Below are 22247 nucleotides of genomic sequence, written 5' to 3'. Positions count from 1 at the left end.
GTCTTTCCCAATGAGTCCTCGCTTCCCACTTGTATTTGAGCTTGACCAACATTAGCTAGGGATATTCTTCAATTGCTTTTACGTACTCAAAACAGCTCAGTCTTCAGTCTTCTAATAATGTAACCTTACTCGTGGTCTCAAATGCATCAAGTTGTATGGATTTTTGTTTCTGTACAAAATGCAGAGGATTGACGTTAAAGATGTGGAAGGCTGCGAAGTTCAGTGTCATCGGGTATTTTCCCACGTTGTGCTTTTAAAGTTGTAGCAACGTTTCGGCAGAATCTTATCTGCCATCATCAGGCGTCTGTATTGTGTTCGTCTGTGAGTCAGACTTTTACAGTTGTTTCAGTTTTAAATTTGGGGCTAGCCTACTGCTGTGCCAGAATGGTTTCTTCATCCTGATTGGTTGGGAGTCTTGGTCTATGTTTATTGGTCTTGGAGTTTGCTGTGTTCTGCTTGATTGGTGTTTCTAATATTTTCTGTCTGTTTTGTGGCTCTTTTTGTGTCTTGATTGGCTGGCAACATTGTGTTCCTGTATTGGAGGCTTTTAGTGCAGCTTGGCTCAGAGTAAATGGACGGCTATCATTAGTTAGGAAGCTAGGTTTCATCTGGGTGCCTGGTTGGGGTGTGTTTGAGCTGAAGGTATCAGGGGGATCTGTTTGTGCCCAGGTGTTTGCCTGGCTAGTGGTGTGGAGATTTTTTTGTTTGTGAGTGCAGGCTTCCAAATAATTTATATATATATATATATATATATATATATATATATATATATATATATTGTGTGTGTGTGTGTGTGTGTGTGTGTGTGTGTGTGTGTATGTGTATGTGTATATGTATACGTATACGTATACGTATACGTATACGTATGCGTATATGTGTACATGTATATATATATATATATATATATATATGTATGGCATTCAGTTTTGTTCGGGTATTTTCCCACGTCATAGTAGTGGTGCTTTTAAAGTTGTAGCAACATTTCAGCAGAATCTCATCTGCTATCATCAGGCTTTTGTATAGTGTTCGCCTGTGAGTTAGACTTTTACGGTGGTTTCAGATTTAAATTTGGGGCAGCCTATTGCTGTGCCAGAATGGTTTTTTCTTCATCCTGATTGGTTGAGAGTCTTGGTCTGTGTTTATTGGTCTTGGAGTTTGCTGTGTTCTGCTTCTAATATCTTCTGTCTGTTTTTTTGGCTCTTTTTGTATCTTGATTGGCTGGCAACATTGTGTTACTTTATTGGAGGCCTTTAGTGCAGCTTGGCTTCGGGTAAATGGACGGCTATCATTAGTTAGGAAGCTGGGTTTCATCTGGGTGCCTGGTTGGGGTGTGTTTGAGCTGGAGGTATCAGGGGGGATCTGTTTGTGCCCAGGACCTGGGCCAATCAAGATACAAAAAGAGCCAAAAAAAACAGACAGAAGATATTAGAAGCAGAACACAGCAAACTCCAAGACCAATAAACACAGACCAAGACTCTCAACCAATCAGGATGAAGAAAAAACCATTCTGGCACAGCAATAGGCTGCCCCAAATTTAAATCTGAAACCACTGTAAAAGTCTAACTCACAGGCGAACACTATAAAAAAGCCTGATGATGGCAGATGAGATTCTGCTGAAACGTTGCTACAACTTTAAAAGCATCACTAGAGTTTTGACTCTGATGACTCTGAAGATGGAAGGTTGGAGCCTGCTGTAAATGTGGAGTCTGAATTACCAGAGGACACAGATGTGAGCCAGGAGGATGAGAGATTGTCAGAGAGACAATCCTCCCCAGAACCTTCGACTTCGCTCATGCCAGCAACTGATCCACAAAATGAGTCAGAGGCTTCTAATGGGGAAACTGACATATCTTGGCTTGACGCTAGAACTAGGAGGTGATTGAAACGTCAATCTGAAGGGAGGCGTCAAGCCAGACATTGATTAGAGAGACTGACACGCCCATCCAGGTGATTTAAGGAGGCGTGCTTACTCTCAAACTTTGCTTGGAAGCAAAGTGTTTGATGAGTCGAAAGGATACGTGTGGAGCGGCCTCTGTGATTGATGGACAATTCTGAATTACCAGACAGATTCCGGGAAGTCTGCCAAGGACTGGAAAACAGTATTGTTAACCCTTTTTAGTCTGGTTTTGTTCTTGTTTGAATATTTTGAACTCTGGAACTCTGTATACTCACTTGAGAATATAGGTGAGACATAACAGTTTTGCTTCCAAGCCTAACAAACCATCTTCATATCAAGATGGACCAAACACAATTACAGCGTTTGGTGGAGCAGCAACAGCAACAGATAGACCAACTGATACAAAGTAACCAGGTCCTTCAAAACCAGGTAACAATGTTGGTGAATCATGTTTCAAATTTGCAAAGTCCTGCTGCTCCTTCAGCCCCTCCCTTGAGGAAAAGCCCGGTATCCATGCCGGAGAAATTTTCAGGGCAAACGGACATGTTCCCGGCATTTATGGGGCAGTGTCAATTATTTATAACCTTGAGGCCTGAAGACTTTCCAAATGACTGGGCTAAGGTAGGATTTATTATTAGCCTTTTATCTGGGCAGGCTGCCAAATGGGCTACTCCCTTGTTAATTCAAGATAGTCCTTTGTTGGATAATTTTCAGGGTTTTCTGCAGCAAATGAGGGTTATGTTTGAAAACCCAATTAAAACTCAAACTGTGGCTAGATGGTTATGGGACATTTATCAGGGGAAACGTCCCCTGCAGGAATACATTGCAGAATTTCGTTTATATGGACTCTAACTGGAATGAACCGGCCCACATGGATGCGTTTCAGGAGGGCTTGGCTGATACCATCAAGGATGAGTTAGTACATGCAGAGCGGGCTTCAACCCTGGATGCACTAGTGATACAGTGCTTACGTATTGAAGCCCGTTTACAACAGTGCGGAAGCAGACGGCCCGTTGTGGAACCACATTCTCCTTCTCGTTCACAAACCACGCCACCGAAAGTTTTTCAAACCATGGTTAAGACAGAGGAGCCGATGGAGTTGGGAGCACTCCGCCCTTGCTTAACGGCGCGAGAACGTTCGAGAAGGTTTCAGGAAGGCTTGTGCCTTTATTGCGGGGGTCCGGGACATTTTGCTAATTCCTGCCAACGGAGAGGGACTTGCAGACCCGTGCCTGAAACCACTCCTGACCCGTCGGGAAATGGGGTAGGCCCGACCTCGGGGAAACCCTAAGTCGGGCACATTCTACACCCCCACCCCAAATTGCTGAAGTGAATCCTGGCCCTCCTCGGCATTTACTTTTGGACACTCAAATCTTTTTACAGTCCCAGAAGGAGGGAATCCCTGCAGTGGCATTGGTGGACTCAGGGGCTACAACCAGTTTTATGGACCGGGCTTTTGCTACGCATTTTGAGATCCCATTGGTTGCTGTGGATCCACCCATTAAGGTGGAAACAGTGGATGGGCATGAGCTCAGGTCTGGGCCCATTCGTTTCGCCACCCAGCCAGTGCGTATGATTATTGGGGATCACGAGGAGGCGATAAGTTTCTATATCACCTCGAACCTTCATCTCCCTTTGGTTCTCGGCATGTCCTGGCTGCGTTTGCATGATCCGTTGGTGGCTTGGGTGCAGAACGCCATTTCCTTTACAAGTCTCCAATGTGTGGATCATCTGAGACATGTCTGCGCTGGCCAGGATATCGCCGCTCCTGCTGTTCCCATACCTTCGGAGCTATCGGACTTCTCCGACGTTTTCAGCGAGAAGGAGGCGGATCGATTACCACCGCATTGTGCTTATGATTGTTCCGTGGACCTGATACCGGATGCTCCACTGCCCAAGGGTCAGTTATACTCCATGTCGGAGCCCGAGTTGGTTGCGCTTCGAGAGTTTTTAGATAAAAACTTGGCTCGGGGATTTATTCGACCATCGTTGTCCCCTCTTTCGGCTCCCGTTCTTTTTGTTAAAAAGAAGTCGGGAGAGCTCCGTTTATGCTGTGATTACCGCTGGTTGACACCATCACAGTGAGGAATAGTTATCCTTTGCCGCTCATTCCGGAATTGATGGAGCAGTTGCAGGAGGCTACTATCTTCACTAAACTCGATCTGCGTGGGGCCTACAACCTGGTTCGGATGCGCAAGGGGGACGAGTGGAAGATGGCGTTTGGCACTCGTTACGGCCATTTCGAGTACACCGTCATGCCATTTGGTCTGACCAACGCTCCCGCGGTATTCCAGCATTTGATGAACGACATTTTTCGGGACATGCTGGATAGGTTTGTGGTGGTGTATCTGGGCGACATTTTGATCTACTCTCGGTCCAGGTATCACCACCTTCATCATGTCCGTCAAGTGCTTCAGCGTCTTCGGGAGCATAAACTCTATGCGAAACTGGAGAAGTGTTTCTTTTTTCAGTCTTCAGTAGAGTTTTTAGGGCATATCATCTCTCCCGAGGGCATTTCTATGGATCCTAAAAAAGTCGAGGCCTTGTGTAGTTGGGAAGCCCCTCGTCAAGTAAAGGACGTGCAACGTCTCCTGGGGTTCGCCAATTACTATAGGACCTTCATTCCGGATTTTGCTAAGCTAATGGATCCCATCACTCAGCTCCTTCATAAGAAGGTCTCGTTCGGTGGGGGTCCTCCACAACAACAGGCTTTTGAAACTCTAAATAAAGCTTTTGTGGCCGAGCCGATATTGAGGCATCCTGATCCGAATCGTCCATTTGTGGTCGAGACAGATGCCTCTAATGTCGCTATCGGGGCGGTATTGTTGCAAGCTTCGAAGGATGGAGTACCTCTTTTCCCCTGCGCATATTATTCTAGGAAGCTCACAGCTTCTGAGCACAATTATACTATCTGGGAAAAGGAGTTGTTGGCTATCAAGGCTGCATTTGAGACATGGCGACATCAACTAGAGGGGGCTCGGCACAAGGTGGAGGTTCGGACGGATCACCAAACTTGGAACATTTGTCTACCACCAAGAAGTTGAACCAACGCCAGATCCGGTGGTCGTTGTTTTTCGCAAGGTTCAATTTTTCCGTCACTTATTGTTCCAAGTGGACAGAATCGGAGAGCAGACGCGTTGTCTAGAAAACCCGAATATACTGGTCCCGAGGATCCTCTTCCTCCACGAACGGTGTTGCCACCAGAATCTTTGGCAGTGATTCAGGATCCGGTGGATTTGAGGGCTCGAATACGGGAAGCGCAGCGATTGGACGCCTGGTCACAACAAAGAAGGGGTGAAGTTGGACCTGATTCCCCATGGACTTTGGAGGAGGACTTGTTAAGACATCGGGGTTTATTGTATGTACCCACCAGGACGCTTAGAGCTCTCATCATGACGCATGTCATGACAATCCCGCTGCTGGTCATTTTGGTCTTGACAAAATTCTGCACTTGGTCACCCGGACTTTTTGGTGGCCTCGAGTTTGACATGATGTGTTTTCCTACATCGCTTCTTGCGTACAATGTCGACAGGCGAAACCAGCATCAGGTGCGCCTCCTGGACTTCTTCAACCACTGCTGACTCTGAGCAGACCATGGGGAGCAATCTCCATGGACTTTCTAACGCACTTGCCCCCCTCGTCGGGTTATACAACGGTGCTTGTGGTGGTTGACATGCTCACTAAGATGGCCCATTTCATCCCGTGTAGGAGATTACCGTCGGCTCGTGTTACTGCCTGGCTTTTCACACAACACGTGTTCCGTTTACATGGCTTACCGGACAGAGTTGTTTCAGATCGCGGTGTTCAGTTCACCGCTCAATTCTGGAAAAGTCTAATGAACGCACTACGAGTACAAGTATGTTTAGTGTCGGCGCACCATCCGGAAACCGATGGTGGGACTGAGAAAGTAATTGGCATCCTCGCCCAATACCTCAGATGTTTTGTAAATCAACGACAAAACGACTGGGTGACCTATCTTCCATTGGCAGAGTTCTCGGCACACCTCCACCCACATGACACCTTTCTACGCAAATGTGGGTTACCATCCGAGGTTTTTCCCCCTGTCGATCGCAGATTCTCCAGTTCCAGAGGCACGAGATTTTTTGTCGGAGTTATATGCCGTGCATCAATTAATTTCCAGACAATTGGAACAAGCGAAAGCAGATTATAAGCGTTTCGCAGATCATTCGCGTCAAGCGACGCCTCCGTTGGCTGTGGGTGACAAGGTGTGGTTGTCAACGAAACATCTTCGGGTCTATTGTCCGATTAGGAAGTTGGATCATCGCTTTATTGGTCCCTTCCCTATCGAGGCGGTTATTAATCCTGTGGTTTATCGACTCACTCTACCGCACTCCATGCGCATTCACCCTGTTTTTCACCGCTCCCTGTTAGTACCTGACACTCAATCGTGTACTCTCCGTTCTCCAGAAGATACAGGTTCTCCATCTAGGCCCAGCACTGAACCTGTTACGGATACTACAGTAGTCGAATTTATGATTCACGATGGCTGAAGGGACGATTCCAGTACTTCGTGGGGAGACTGGAAAATGAAAGCGGAGATTCGCTCTTGGCAGGATGTGTCCAAGGTGCATGCCCCAGACCTTATTCGAATATATCATGCACAATTCCTTTCAAAACCACATCCTGATCGTCAGACTCGGGGGAAGGGCCCTGCGGTGAGGGATAGTGTTGTGACTGGAAGGATCGATCCTGCTGGGAGTTTTGACTCTGATGACTCTGAAGATGGAAGGTTGGAACCTGCTGTGAATGTGGAGTCTGAATTAGCTGAATTATCAGAGGACACAGATGTGAGCCAGGAGGATGAGAGATTGTCGCAGAGACAATCCTCCCCAGAACCTTTGACTTCGCTCATGCCAGCAAATGATCCACAAAATGAGACAGAAGCTTCTAGTGGGAAACTGACAGATCTTGGAATTAGGAGACGATTGAAACGTCAATCTGAAGGGAGGCGTCAAGCCAGATATTGATTAGAGAGACTGACACGCCCATCCAGGTGATTTAAGGAGGCGTGCTTACTCTCAAACTTTTCTTGGAAGCAAAGTGTTTGATGAGTCCAAAGGATACGTGTGGAGCGGCCTCTGTGATTGATGGACAATTCTGAATTACCAGACAGATTCCGGGAAGTCTGCCAAGGACTGGAAAACAGTATTGTTAACCCTTTTTAGTTCTTGTTTGAATATTTTGAACTCTGGAACTCTGTATACTCACTTGAGAATATAGGTGAGACATAACATATATATATGTATGTATGTATGTATATGTGTGTGTGTGTGTGTGTGTGTGTGTGTGTGTGTGTGTATATGGATCTTTGGTTATTCGGGTTTTCTCCCGCGTAAGATTCAAAGTATCTAGGCAACGTTTCGATGAAGTCTCATTCATCATCTTCAGGCTTGCTTCTTCGGCTCTGTGCTTCTCAGAGTGATGTGAGCTTTCAGCTGCTTCTTCCTTCTAACTGCCAGTGGGGGTGTGACTTGACTGGGTGGGGGTTTGGCTGCGTTCCGATTGGGTGGGGGTGTGTTCTCATTGGTTGGAGGCTTGGCTGTGTTCTGATTGGTTGGGGGGCTGGCCGTGTTCTGATTGGCTGGAGGCGTGCTCTGTTCAGGTGGGGGCTTGGCCGTGCTCAGGCTAGTCCCAGCTGCTGGGGGTTTGAGCTGGTGAGCTGGGATCTTGCTGTTTGGCTTTGAGTTCGTGGTCGTGCCACATCTTCATGGTGGGGGTCAGTTCGCTTCATGTATGGCTCAGATGGGTTTGAAGTGGGTAGTGATGCAGCTGCAGTGCGGCTTCTGGTCTGTGGTCGTGTCTCATCTTCTGTGTGGGTGTGAGTCTGATTTTTACGTGGAAGTGTGGTGGTGGCATCTTGTGTGGCCCTCGTGGGTGTGGGTCTGGTGTCATTCATCATGTTGGGTACTCGTCTGTTCATGAGGGCGGGTTTCCAAATGGCTGGTAAGCGGGAGGTGTCATCTCTTTTATTCATGCTGTGTGGGCGTTTTCTATCTCTATGGCTTCTCTGATTATTCTGCTGCTGAAGTGTTCAGTTTTGGCGATAGTTCTGGTATTTTTAAAGTCAATCTCATGTCCTGTGGCTTTGAGGTGTTGGACCAGGGAAGAGGTTGGTTCTTCTTTTTGATTGAGTTCTTATGTTCTTCAACGCGTGCACTTATTCTTCTGTTAGTTTGTCCAATGTATGTGGTGAGGCAGGCAGTGCAAGGGATTTCATATACTCCTTGGTTTTCTAACTCGATTTTGTCTTTAGGGTTTCTTAGGATGGTGGATATTTTTCTGTTTGTGCAGAATGCTGTTTTAATGTTGTGTTTTGGAGGATCTTGCTGATTTTGTCTGTAGTGCCTTTTATATATGGGAGGAGGGCTTTGCCTGCCTCTTGTTCTCTGTCTTGGATTTTGGTTGGTTTCTTTTTTGGATTAGGTGGGTGATCTTCTTTCTTTGAAATCCATTGGCTGTTAGTACGTTGGTGAGAGTGTTTAGTTCGGTTTTTAGGTGTTGTTCATCAGCTAAGCATTTTGTTCTGGAGATGAGTGTCTCAGCTACGGAATTGATCTGTGCTGGGTGGTGGTGTGAGAGTGCGTGTAGATAGCGGTTTGTATGTGTTTTCTTTTGGTAGATGGTGTGTCCTAGGGAGCCATTGGGTTTTTTGTATACCAAGACATCTTGGAAGGGAAGTTGAGAAGAATAGAACAGAACAGAACAGAACAGAATTCTTTATTGGCCAAGTGTGATTGGACACACAAGGAATTTGTCTTTGGTGCATATGCTCCCAGTGTACATAAAGAAAAAATAAAATACACTCACCAAGAATCATAAGATACAACACTTAGTGATAGTCATAGGTTACTAATAAGCAATCAAATCATACATAGGTTACTAATATGCAATCAAAACATACTAAGAAAACAAAACAATATAAATTGTAGAGATACAAGCAACACGGTTATAGTGATAAGTGGGAAGAGATAGGTAATAGGAAGGATGAGAAGAAGAATAGTAATACAGTCTTACTAAGCAATTTGACAGTGTTGTGGGAGTTAGTTGTTTAGCTTAATTAGTTGTTTGTGGGAGTTAGTTGTTTAGTTAAGGATGGGGCAAATTCAGAAAGTTGGGTTAGGGTAGGATAAAGCTACTGATCTCCTGCCTGTCATCCAAATTTATCCATTGAGATCAACACTTGAATTAGTACAGATGAGAAATTCTAACACAGGGCCTTACACAAAACAGACATTCCTGTTTCAGCATTATTAATTCCTTCTTCATTAAAGAAAAGGACAGAATTTGAAACAGACCATTCTTCTGTCTTTTGATCAGAAAAGTAGATAGGATAACAGTTTGTGTATTTGTGTGCAAGCACCTATATTTGTGTTGCATACTGGGGAAGCATTTGCAGCCAGCTTGCTGTTTGCTGCGGGAACTTTGAAATGTGTTATTTGATTAATAGCAAGGATCAGAATTGGTTGCTTCATTTGTGCTTATGCCCTTAGGACAAAAACAAGAAAACTCCTGCCAAGGAGCAAGCTTTTATGATAAAGGAGACTATTTGTAGCTCTGGGATGAGTGTGTGCTGGCCGATTGGTAAAGACAACCACCTCTCAAGAAGACTGTGTTCTGACCAAGGCTTATGGAGACACTAACAAACACACGTTAGTCCCAAAACCCTTTTTTCTTTATTTCAACAGCTGTGAATTTTAGTCACTCACAGCCTGTAATCAACTTGAAACAGTTCGTAAATAGTTCCATGGAAGTTTGCCAAAGTTCTTCAGGATAAGTCTGATAAGCACACATCTTTATCTTCCTTGAAATGCTGCCAATGACTAAATATCCAGTTAGTTATACGTGGTCAAAAGAGAACACAAATTCAACACAGATTTTCAGGTTTCAAACCAACCAGTATGATCAAAGTTGCTTCCTGCAAAGATTCCTGTCCTTTTGCTCCTCCTTTATGTCTTATGGGAGGGCCAATCACCTCCAAGCCTTACTCCTGAGTCACCCCTTTTGTCTTAACTGTTCTTGCCTTCTGGCAGCTCTGCACAAATGCACACTGGGAACAGGCTCCCCTTGTTCCTCTGCCTCGCTGCTGTCAGATTCTGGGGGCTCCGGAGTCAGCACATAACTCCCAGATGGCCCTGGCCCCATCTCTGTATCAGACGCAGGACCCTCGTCCAAGTCCTCCCCAGACTCCCAGACTGGCATATATTCCTCCCCACTGTCCAACTCTGCTGCCATCTCCTCAGGCTGCTGACTGACCATAATAGGTTGAAAGTTCAATCCCAGGTAGCAGCAAATGTTTTTTTTCCTAGGGTGCAAAGAAAAACCATCTGCTGTGAACTCTGCTGTGTGGCATGAGGAAGGGCATCTGGCCAGTAAATGCTCAGCTTCATCCAGTCACTCTGGCTCTACCCCCAAATTAAGGGCTTACAGGGTCGTAAAAAGGGACTATTTTATCTGTAGCAGGGTTGAAATGAAGGGTCTTTGGTGCTCTCCGAGCTTGGTTGTTTTCCTGCATACATTTTCTTACCCAAACTAGGTAATATCATCAATGCTCGTAAGGAATGGATCAATAGCACTGATGATGTCATCTAGTTTGGGTAATGAAACGTCTGCAAGAGAACAAGCTCAGAGAGCACCAGCGACCGAAAGTTGCTGTTCCACCTTTAAAATATTTCAAATTACTTCTTTGGGCAGGAAATATTGCTTGTGGCCCAATTTGGGGAAATTGAGATGAACATGCAGAGAGAGCTTTTTTTTCCTTTTTTCTTTTTTGAGAATTATCCACCCAGTTATTTCAACATTTGCTGAGCGGAACTGGTGGATGATAATGAAGTCATTCTTTTACAGGGACTGGTAATGGGATTTTCCCCAGGGCTTTCTCGGTTTCAAGGCAAATGAACGGCTTCATTTTGTGTGTGTGTGTGTGTGTGTGTGTGTGTGTGTGTGTGTGTGTGTAGGTCACATGAGTCCTTAGACACCAAATGGAAGCAGGAAATGATTCTACCAACCGATTAGACACACAGTGAAAATTTAATTTTGGAGTCAAATTCCCTGTCGTACTAAGGAACAAAAACCTGTTGCGGCCATTAAAACAGACAACAGGATTTATTGCAACTAAGTATTAAGTTTACTAAGCAGTATTTTGCTACTCAACTGCTTTGAAATTCACCCAGTTTGGTACTCAACACATTTTGACACAAAAAAGTTTGTCCCGGCACTCGTTTGTTTGGTACTCAATGCACAAAGTAGAATATGTCGGTGTCGGCTGCCTTGTGGCTTACTAGATTATTCCTTATGGGAAAAAAATTGTTTAGTACTCATCGTTTTTGGTACTCATCTCACCACCCAGAACCAATTAACAATGAGTACCAAGGCACCATTGTATTTACAATGATTTAATAGCTCTCTTGCCTCACAAATAATCCTAGAAATAGAAATTTGGGCTCTTGCGCAGAGTTTGAATTTATTCACTTTGATGGCCCATTCTAATTCTAAAGATCTTTGAAAAGAAGTAGGGAGATAACTTGTATGTGCCTGTGGTTGGAGCCCCTAACTTGCTAAGCTCCATTGTGGTTTATTTTTGCATGTACTCACTTTTCAGTTGAACTAGTTCAAAGAACTATAGCTTAGTGTAAGTGTGAGCCATCTTGGATATTCCAGCAGATGCTTATCTTGTTGGATACAGGAAATAACAATATTTGGAGAACTATTCCCAGCTGAATGTGAGGTGTACATTTAACAGTTGATTATGTTTAAGTGAGGATTTGATCCTTAGTCACTCCTCCCAAACTCTAGATAGCCATCACTCTGCTAAGTACCTAACTTCCACAACACTGTCTTATGCTTAAAGATATTTATCCATTTAGTAGGGCGGTATTGCTATTATCTTTTTCATCTTTTTCATCTTATCTTTCCTACTACCTTCTCCTGGGGGTATCTTACGATTTTATCACTTGTTGTTTGCATCTTATGAATTATGATAATTGTATCTATCTTATAGGGATGTGGTGGCTCAGTGGCTAAGATGCTGAGCTTGTTGATCAGAAGGTTGGCAGTTCAGCAGTTCAAATCCCTAGTGCCATGTAATGGAGTGAACTTCCGTTACTTGTTCCAACTTCTGCCAACCAAGCAGTTCAAAAGCATGTAAAAAATGCAAGTAGAAAAATAGGGATCCCTTTGGTGGGAAACTGATAGCGCTCCATGTTCCTTTGGCATTTAGTCATGCTGGACACATGCCCATGGTGATATCTTTGGACAGCACTGGCTCTTTGGCTTTGTAATGGAGATGAGCACCACTCCTAGAGCCAGAAACGATTGGCACGTATGTGCAGGGAAACCTTTACCTTTACTTATCTATCTTATGATTTATGATCTGTGACTTATCACTTTGTTATTTGTATGTACACTGAGAACTTAGGCACCAGAGACGAATTCCTTGTATGTCCAATCACACTTGGCCATTCAAGAATATTCCAATTCTAATTCCAATATATCAGCCTGGTAGAGAAAGAACAGGAAATGGTGTAGCGGTCCCACTGTTTTTTTCAGTTGAGGTTCAAGAGAAATCCTAGGTTGTTTGTTTCTTCTCGCTTTTATTTTCCATCATTCAGTCTTGTCCAAACCTTGGCGATTTTGTAGGCAAGTGCTCTCCATGCTACCCTGTCAGGCACAGCTTCTTTCAGTTGCTGGATGTTCATCGTTGCATCAACATCTTTGATGGCATCAATCAAGCAAATTCTTTGCTTGCCCATATTGTTATTCACCAACCATTCCTAGCATCGACTTGTCCAATGAATTGGCACCCATGACATGGCCAAAGTAAATCAGACATACTCTTCTGACTTCATGTCTATCCATCCATCCATCCACCCACCCACCTACCTACCTATCTACTACCTATCTGTATCCTGGCTTTCCTATGTTTACAAATAACTCAAGGTGGCAAATATATCTAACTTTCCTCCACCTACTTTCCCCACAGCAACAATTTTAAGAAGTGAGTTGAGCTGAGAGAGAGAGGGACTGGCCCAAAGTCACCCAGTTGGTTTTTCGTGGTTAAGGCAGGACTTGAACTCACAATCTCTTGCTTTCTAGCCTGGTGTCTTTGTGGTTGCAAACACCGTGGCTATCTCAGTAACTCATGGATCAATAATGGTAGACCGAAAAGAGATTGTGCTCTGTTGTTGGTATGGCTGTAAAGGAGAAACAAGTCTTGCTTCCTAGACAAGACCTTTGTCCTTCCAGATCTTTTGCAATGTGACAAGTATCTATGATGGATGTGAATCTTTCCTCAAAGGAAGTTTGAGAACCTTGAAACAGACATGGTAAAATTATACCAATTAATTTCGCTATTGGGTCTTCTTTTACATGTCTTTCATTGGACTACAGAATGATGTTGAAACTAGCAGAACAGACCAACGGGGTTATTGTCACCAACGACCAGTTCCGGGACCTTGCCAAAGAATCGAAGAGATGGATCAAGATAATCAAGGAGAGGTGAAGATGGATTCTTGAATTTGGGAGCTCAGTGGGGTAGAGCAAGAGGCAATATTTTTTATGAAAGGACCTTCTAGATCAGGGTGGGAAGCATGGCCCTTTATGACTTGTGGACTTCAACACCAAAATTCCTGAGCCAGGATGACTGGCTCAGGAATTCTGGGAGTTGAAGTCCACATGTCACACAAGGGCCATCATTCCCCACCCCTGATCTAGAAGGTCCTTTCATAAAAACATTTCTAGATGGTTCTGGAGTTTACTTTCTTTTTTGAAATATTTTTTATTGTTTTATATCATACATTTCCTTTCTATGTTGAGCAGTGTGCTCTCTAGGTGTCTAAGGTGTAACATACAAACATCATCATTATTATGATCATATTCATATATATATATATATAAACAAATATGTAGTAATATATAAACAAATATGGTAACATCAATCATTATAACATATACCGGTATTATCTTCCATTATAGTTATCAATTATATAACTGTCAGAAATATTTACACATCTGTTTTTCTTTCTCCTATAAACCATATTTCACCTAATTCTACTCCTCTTAACCTCAATAACTGTCATTTAACCATTTATAGAATAGTTCCCATGTTATGAAATAGTCCAAATCTTCTTTTCCTTTAATTTTTAGGGTTATCCTATGGGGAGAAATAGGGTGAGACTCTGACTTCTTCCTGTCAGGGATTTTTTGATTGATATACAAAGGTTGAGGGAGTCAAGGAAGTTGAAGATTTGCCCTCAAAAGTCAGGTTTTAAAAACAGGCAACCCAGAAATAGGCATTTGATACAGTCCCTTGAGACTGTACCATCTGGTGTGCTCTGAGGGGAATTACACATTTCAGTGCTTTTCCACTAATTAGCAGGCCACGCATTGAAAACTTAAGATGTCAACAAGGGCAATTCCAAGAGTCCTTTATTTTTACACTTGAAATTTCCAAGCTTGTGGGGAGCGGGGAGTTTCTTTTGAGAAGTGGTAGAAACCACAGGCAGACAGTTTTAATTTTCCCTGTGTTTCTCCTGGGAGGCTTTAATTGCGAAAACAATTTTTAAAAAATCTACTTATTTCCTACTTTACTACTTATTACAGAACCTATGACCTATGACCAATGGCTTAGTTAATGTAATCAATTGATGTAATTAATTAGGGAATAGCTTCACAGGTGGGCTTCAAAAATTTTAGCAAAGGGTTCTTGCCTAGTTGCTGGGTGGGCGTGGCCATGGTGGGCGTGGCCTAGTTGGCCTCCTGCACCATGGCAGGCGGGGGGGAATTTTTGCCCTCCACTGACTCCAGAGGCTTTCTTCGAGCCTCCAGGAGGGTGAAAACAGCCTCCTTGGGCTCTGGAGGCTCTCTGGAAGCCAAAAACGGACCCATTTCCAGCCTTCCCAAACTTTTGGGAGGCCCGTTTTTCATCCTCTCCAAGCCTCCGTATGTGTCCTGCACTTGCCTACATCCAAAACGGGCCACTTGGGGACTCCTGGAGGGGGAGGATAGGGTGGGTGGGGCGGGGTCAGCCAGGAGTGGGATTTGGGGGTTCTCTGAACTGCACAGAATCTTAGCTAGGGGCCTCCCTAACCCCTGTGAACCCCCAGCAGCTCACCCCTGAATAGCTTGCCTCTGGAGTTGTGGGTCTTCCATCACTGTAGGTTTTCAAAAATAGACCAGGTAATCAATTGATCAGGATCGTACAATGGTCTCTTGCTTTGAACGGTGGGTTGGACTAGAACAGGGGTCGCCAACCTTTTGGACCTCAGGGACTACCAAACTCATAATTTTAAATCCCAGGGTTCTGTGGTCGTGGCCTAATTTGTGGGTGTGGCTTGGTGGTCATGTGACTGTCTAGGCATGGCTTGTATGTAAATATTATAAATATTTATATAAATATTGAGTGTTTTATAAAAAAAGAGCAACTTTTACCCAAAATCAGGCAAAGCAGGCAGGCAGATTGAGTTGCTCACAGAATCACAGATTCATTCAGATACCTATCTGCCATCGGCTAGCTCAGTCTGTCACATAAAATTTGCTAGCAAGCAAACTCACAGCACACCATGTATGTAAATACCATGTTTCTCATATAATAAGCCTGGGTCTTATTTTTTTTTGAGCCCCTAAAAAATGGCTAGGCTGTCTTTTTGGGGGTGACTTAATTCCCCGCCCCTTGCATCTTCGGGGAGGCGGGCGGCGACGGCTTGGATGTTGACCTCGGCATTGGTGGGGCACTTCGTATCGGGGTCAACGCAGGCAGAACCATATCCGGGTGTGCAACAAAAGTACTTCCTAACGGCAAGCCCCCACCATTCCCCCCATTTCGCATGTTTTAATATAGGCCTTAATTTGGGGGGAGGGGCTTAATTTCATTTCATGCCTATAAAACATGCTGGGACTTCCTATTGGGGGAGGCCGTATTGTTGGAGAAACAGGGTATTGATTTTTTTTTATAAAATAGAGAACAACTTTTACCCAAAATCAGGCAAAGCAGGCAGGCAGATTGAGTTGCTCACAGAATCATTCAGTGATCTATCTATCTGCTGTCGGCTAGCTCAGTCTGTCACATAAAATTTGCTTGCTGTGAGTCTGCACTGAATAATAGAACTTTCAGTCCTAAGGGAGGTTCAGCTGTACTTAAAAGCAGAGCTGAAGATCTAAAGATTAGCTAGAAAGCAAGAAATCCAACTATTTCCTGCTTCCTAGCTAATCTAAATCTCCCGGCACAGCAGAACAGCTGATGGTCAGAAAAATAGCAATTTAGCAGGCAAGTTTGCCGGGTAAGGAGTGAGTGGGCCTGGATTAATTGCTTTGGGGGAGTGCTCTGGGGGTGAGATTTCTCTGCAGCCCACCAAAATTTTCTCATGGCCCACCAGTTGGAAACCGCTGGACTAGAAGACCTCTAAGGTATCTTCCAGCCCTATGATTCTCTGCACAATTGAGCCCAACATTTCCGTTCCTAAATGAGACAGTGGCTTAAGTGAGCTTTGTCCTATTTTATGACCTTTCTTGCCACAGGCATTAAGTGAATCAGTGCAGCTGCTTAGTAGCATGATTGTTAAATGAATCTGGCTCCCCTCCCCCATTGGCTTTGCTTGCCAGAAGGCCACAAAAAGTGATCATGCATGACCATGGGACACTGCAACCATCATAAATACGAGTCAGTGTTAATGAATTTTTAATTAATGAATTAAAATTAATGAATTTTAATTATTTATGTCCATGGGGATGCTGCAACGGCCATAAATGTGAAAAACGGTCCTGAGTCCCTTTTTTTCAGTGCCACCATTGCAGTTTCGGTCACTAAATGAACAGCTGTTAAGTCAAGGACTATCTAGTACTATATTGTGTATTATCCAATGCCTATGTCTACACCTATTGGCATATCTTACTCCTAAGCAGTCTGCTCTTCTTTGTTGCTTGGGCTTACAACCAGACTTTAGCCAACATTTAGCAACCTTCAAGTTGGTTTCTGTTGCTGTCTGGTGAAGTTCTCAAATGCTGGTTTCTCATTTTGTGCTGGGGTTGGAGAAGGAAGCTCCTCAGGATTTCTGCTGGAAAGTGAATCTGCTGGGATCTCCTTCCCCATTCAGCTTGTCTGTGCTGGTTTGGTGAAGTCCAAGCTTGCTCCTCCTTGACTATTTAGTTATTTATTTATTACTATTCTTCTTCTTATCCTTCCTATTACTTATCTCTTCCCACTTATGACTATAACCGTGTTGCTTGTATCTTTACAATTTATGTTTTAATTGTTTTCCTAGTATGTTTTGATTGCTTATAGCAACCTATGACTATTGCTAAGTGTTGTATCTTATGATTCTTGATGAATGTATTTTATTTTTTCTTATGCACACTGAGAGCATATGCACCAAAGACAAATTCCTTGTGTGTCCAATCACACGTGGCCAGTAAAGAATTCTATTCTGTTCTATTCCATTCCATTCCTTATGCTCTTCTCTTCTCTTCTCTTCTCTTCTCTTCTCTTCTCTTCTCTTCTCTTCTCTTCTCTTCTCTCCTCTCCTCTCCTCTCCTCTGCTCTGCTCTGCTCTGCTCTGCTCTTTCTCCTGCTGAGCTTGACTGCTGCTTCACTCTCTTGCATGTACATTTCTCCTTTCCGCTTTCCCACCTAATGCAGAATTTTCTCCAAACACACCTACTCAGCCATGCTCAGGGACTCTCAACATTTTCCTCTTAGGCTTTGAAAACAAGTATGGGAAAGATGCTCTTCAGGCTGCAGTCCTGAAGTCCTAGGATTGAAACAGAGGGAAGGAAAAAACTCAAGATCAGCATTGGAAAGCTTTACTTCCTCACAGTTTTAGTAGAATTATTTCTAGAGGATGTTATTCAAATAGGGAGCTTCTGCTGTTGAGGACCCCTCTGAAATGATGCAATGGAAGAAGAGCTGGTTTATTTATTATTAACTATATTGCCATAAGGGACGTGATGGCTCAGTGGCAGTTCATGGCAGTTTGCGGTTTGAATCCCTAGCACCACGTAATGGAATGAGCTCTGGTTACTTGTCCCAGCTTCTGCTAACCTAGCAGTTCGAAAGCATGTAAAATGCAAGTAGAAAAATAGGGACCTCTTTGATGGGAAGGTAGCAGCGTTCCATGCACCTTCAGCATTTAGTCATGCTGGCTACATGACCACGGAGACATCTTCGGACAGTGCTGGCTCTTCGGCTTTGTAACAGAGATGAGCACCGCCCCCAGAGCTGGAAACGACTGGCACGTATGTACAAGGGGAACCTTTGCCTTTATATTGCCATAATTTTTCCACGGCAATTATTGGGAAAATTAATTCCTCCCTCCCTCCCTCCCTCCCCCCCTCTTCCTCTGTCTATCTTTTTCTCTCTGTTTCTCTCTTCCCTCCTTCCTCTTCAAATAATAAGTAAATGAAAAGAAGGACTAGGGGAGACATGATAGCAGTCTTCCAATATCTCAGGGGCTCCCCCAAAGAAGAGGGAGTCAAACTATTCTCCAAAGTATCTGAAGACAGAACAAGAAGCAACGGATGGAAACTAATCAAGGAGAGAAGCAACCTAGAACTAAGGAGGAATTTCCTGACAGTTAGAACAATTAATCAGTGGAACAACCTTCCTTCAGAAGTTGTGGATGTTCCAACACTGGAAGTTTTAAAGAAGAGATTGGTATAGCGTTTCCTGCCTAGGCAGGAGGTTGGACTAGAAGACTTCCAAGGTCCCTTCCAACTATGCTATTCTGTTAATCTCGGTTTCTTTGCCTGTATATCTTGCTACAGATAGGAAATGTTCTCCAGCTTATATCAGCTTTGCTTGAGCGCCCAGAGGGCTCTCAAGAGCTACAGGAAGCTATTTGGAGACATGATAATTATCATTGGATGTCCCCAACAGCCACGTTTTAGCCTGGAAAATTTGCCATTAAGTGGTGTGGTTGTTAAGCAAGGCTGCATCCAATTTTATGACAGTTTTGTTTTTTGCTGTGGTCCTTAAGTGAACCACAATCCCCATCACCTGACTCAAGCAGTGCTGGGATGGCTAGAACACGCAGGACAGGTTGCGAGTGCCACACCTTTAGCACTGCCGTAACTTCGAACGGTCCCTGAATGAGTTGTGGTTAACCCGTATTCAGTCCATCTTCATTCAACAGCCAGCCATTCTTGATTTTCTCGTTTCCATCCCTCACGCTTAAGTAGCTCCTTCTTACCTCAGTCAAACTTGTATGTTTCTGCTGAAACGGCCGCCATTTCCTTCCCAACCCTGAGGGAAGTGATTTTTCAGTGGTTTGTCGGTGCTAAGGATAGGGAATGGGAGCAGTTACTCAATTTCAAGGAGAAAAACAAGAGCCAAACCAACTCCAAATGTTACAGTTAGTCCTCGACTTACAACAGTCCACTTAGTGACTGATCAAAGTTACGATGGCACTGAAAAAAAATATGACATGACAATTTTTCAGTTTTCCATTGCACCTTCCCCCTGGTCAAGGGATCCAAATTCAGACACTTGACAACTGATTCATATTTATGACAGTTGCAGTGTCCCGGGGTCACGCGATCCCCTTTGCGACCTTCTGACAAACCAAGTCAATGGGGGAAGCCAGATTCACTTGACTGTCTTACTAACTTAACTGCAGTGATTCACTTAGAAACTGTGGCAAGGCCAAAAAATGGGGCAGAATCCCAACTTAAAAACTGTCTCGCTTAGCAACAGAAGTTTGGGGCTCAATTGTCGTAAGCCGAGGACTACCTGCACAGCACTTTTGGGGATGGGAAAACCCCATAACTGTTCTCAGGGTCCATAACTACTCTCAAGGCCCCTCTTAATTTGGAATGTAAAGCAGACAAATTGCTGTAAAATTCAGTGACTGGATTTTAGGGCCTAATCTTGAGGCGCTGAAAAGTCTGCAAAAATTGGCTTACCCGAATGTGTATTGAATGTTCTTGTTGCTCCTAAAATGGCTGCTTCCAAGAGGTTACCTAAAGCTAACATTTTTAGAATAAGCTGGAAGGGACTTTGGAGGTCTTCTAGTCCAGCCCCTGCTCACGCAGGAGAACCTATATCTATACATTTAACCTTGGCTGTTCAAGATCATAAGGAGACCAGAATGCAGTGTTTCTCAACAGTGCGAGGCTGACACCTCAGCTGAATCCTTGGGGCGGGGGCATGGGGTGTGTGGAAAGTCCATGATTTATTCTTAACTCTCTAGTTGGATTTGCAAATTGCAAGAAGTCCAAACTGGTTTACTCATTTGTGGTTTAGTGTGTCAACTGGATTGTAAACTATCATTTGGGGGCATGGCACAATCAGTGGATCTGACCCATTTGAGTTTGCCAAACAGACTGTGGCTTTGCAAAATGTATGAACCTCTTCTCTGGTTTTATGTTGTGCAGCTTGTTGCAGTACACCTTTGTGGGGAACATATTTATGGTGCCGGATGACCCCTTAGGACGAAGTGGTCCTACCTTAGCAGATTTCCTGAAGAAGAAAACAAGGTTAGTATTTCTGATGCACTTCTAACAAATACATCCCTTGAGCTACTCTGGCTAGGTTAGATTTAGATTTGAAAACCAACGTCTTGTAGATAGCAATAGGACTTATATACTGCTTCACAGTGCTTTACAGCTCCTCTCCAAGCAGTGTACAGAGTTAGCATGTTGCCCCCAACAATCTGGGTCTTCATCTTACCCACCTTGGGAGGATGGAAGGCTGAGTCAACCTTGAGCAGGTCATGATCAAAATTCTGGCAGTCAGCAGAATTAGCCTGCAATACTGTGTTTTAACTACTGCGCCACCACGGCTCCTCAAGATTAACTCTTGCGGGTTTTATGGGAGTGCATGTTTCTTTCAAACTATAATTCAAAGTAAATTTTAATCAATTAGTCCATACATTCTCCCAGTTATCTAGCATTGTATTATACCCAAAAAAATTTGCCCATTTTACCATATAGTCTTTTTTACATATTCATCTTCCAGGCTCATCTTGAGTAATATTTTATATACTTTAGAATCATTACACTAGCAATCAAGGAGTCACCTCCAGAACCTAAATTGATATTGAATTCAGATTTAACTCCTGATTTTTAAAAAATCAATTTTACATCTTTCAAAATTTCATGTTTTTTGACCACAATGCACAAATAGTTTTGTCCAAGTCTAGCTTCTTGATGGTCATCCACACAAGAGTTAAGTCTGCTACTTGCTGAGACTAAAGCTAAAATTTCCTTGGGATTGACTCCTTGGTAACTTCGTGGTGAGGTTGTTATGGTTTCTTTGACAACCACAAGGAAGTGGTTTGTTCATGATAAATTTCAATTTCCTGATCTAGCTTGCAACTTTGGGGTGGCCGGTGAAGTGGCCTTCAGTCAGCTATGAGTCAGCAATCCCTTTGAAACAGGACATCCCTTTATAATCTAAGCATTAACCAGGCTGAGCCCTGCATAGCTGCTGAAAGTCATAGGCTGCTCTTGGTTGCTACCACGATTGGTGTTTCTTAACTCTAAAGACTACAGCCTGGTGGTGAGAAATAGATCCGTAATGGCAGGGTGGCAAAACATGGCAGGGGAGAGAAGGACTGCCAGGCATTTCCCAATTGCCACCTTTCCCCTTTTTCTAATTCTACTAAAATTACAGTTCCTAGAATTCTTGGTTGCAATCAAATTGAAGGCTTGTGGCTTTGGGCGCTGCTATGATGAATAGTGGCACAGCTCCATCTTGTGGCCAGAAGTGGGAAGAGCCTGGCTTTTTAGCTGCCACAACCAATAATCCCTTGTTGTCAATCTTTCGAATCTCACTTTCCAATTATTGCTCAGTCCAAAGCCCCAGGTTCCATTACAGAGGAAAGAAAAGATCTGCTCTTCTGGCATTCCATCGCTCTATTTATTATATCTGAAAAATGTTTAATTTGTGGGTAAGGTTTATGAAAACGTTCTCCTTGGTTGCTGCAAAGGAGAGACTGAAAACCTAGGCTGGGCTCAGTCCTGGGAACTGCTTTGCTGAGAACTACCGTGTTTCCCCCAAAATAAGACCCTGTCTTATATTTTTTTGCCACAAAAAAAGGCACAAAGTCTTATTTTCGGGGGATGTAATCCACTGATTAACCTCACTTGCGCGCATCGCCCCCGGCCTCCTTTTCGCTGTCAGAGGCCTTCAGAAACTACTTCTTCTGCAGCTGGCAAAGCTTTCCTGAAGGCCTCTGCAGCTAATAACAGAGCTCTGGATCGATCTGGAGCTTTGTTATCAGCTACAGAGACCTTCAGGAAAGCCTTGCCAGCCTTGCTGGCTGCAGAAGAAATGGGCCGGCCAGGCAGGTGTTGGGGTGTGTGAGGCCTGGCTACAACTACATCTCCACTCCCCCATCCC

General features: G+C 43.9%; 1 protein-coding gene across 4 annotated transcripts in view; it reads left to right on the top strand.

Annotated features, from left to right (window-relative positions):
* The window catches only part of LOC113426042 (protein KHNYN), a 37403-nt gene that overhangs the window by 11677 nt on the left and 3479 nt on the right, over positions 1-22247 (top strand). For 2 of the 4 annotated variants that reach the window (XM_026688359.2, XM_087948399.1), the window contains exons 6-7: positions 13304-13411; positions 20279-20380. In XM_026688359.2, coding sequence (XP_026544144.1) covers positions 13304-13411; positions 20279-20380 — 210 coding nt within the window. The remainder of the gene's footprint in view (positions 1-13303; positions 13412-20278; positions 20381-22247) is intronic. The other 2 variants (XM_087948400.1, XM_087948401.1) reach the window with 1 other exon arrangement.

This window comes from Notechis scutatus, chromosome Z, assembly GCF_049901735.1.
Source record: "Notechis scutatus isolate UNSWTSFEM ecotype Mainland chromosome Z, rNotScu1.2, whole genome shotgun sequence".
Lineage (NCBI taxonomy): Eukaryota > Metazoa > Chordata > Lepidosauria > Squamata > Elapidae > Notechis > Notechis scutatus.
Note: the sequence above shows the minus strand (reverse complement) of the source record. Positions and strands in the feature narration are given on the sequence as shown.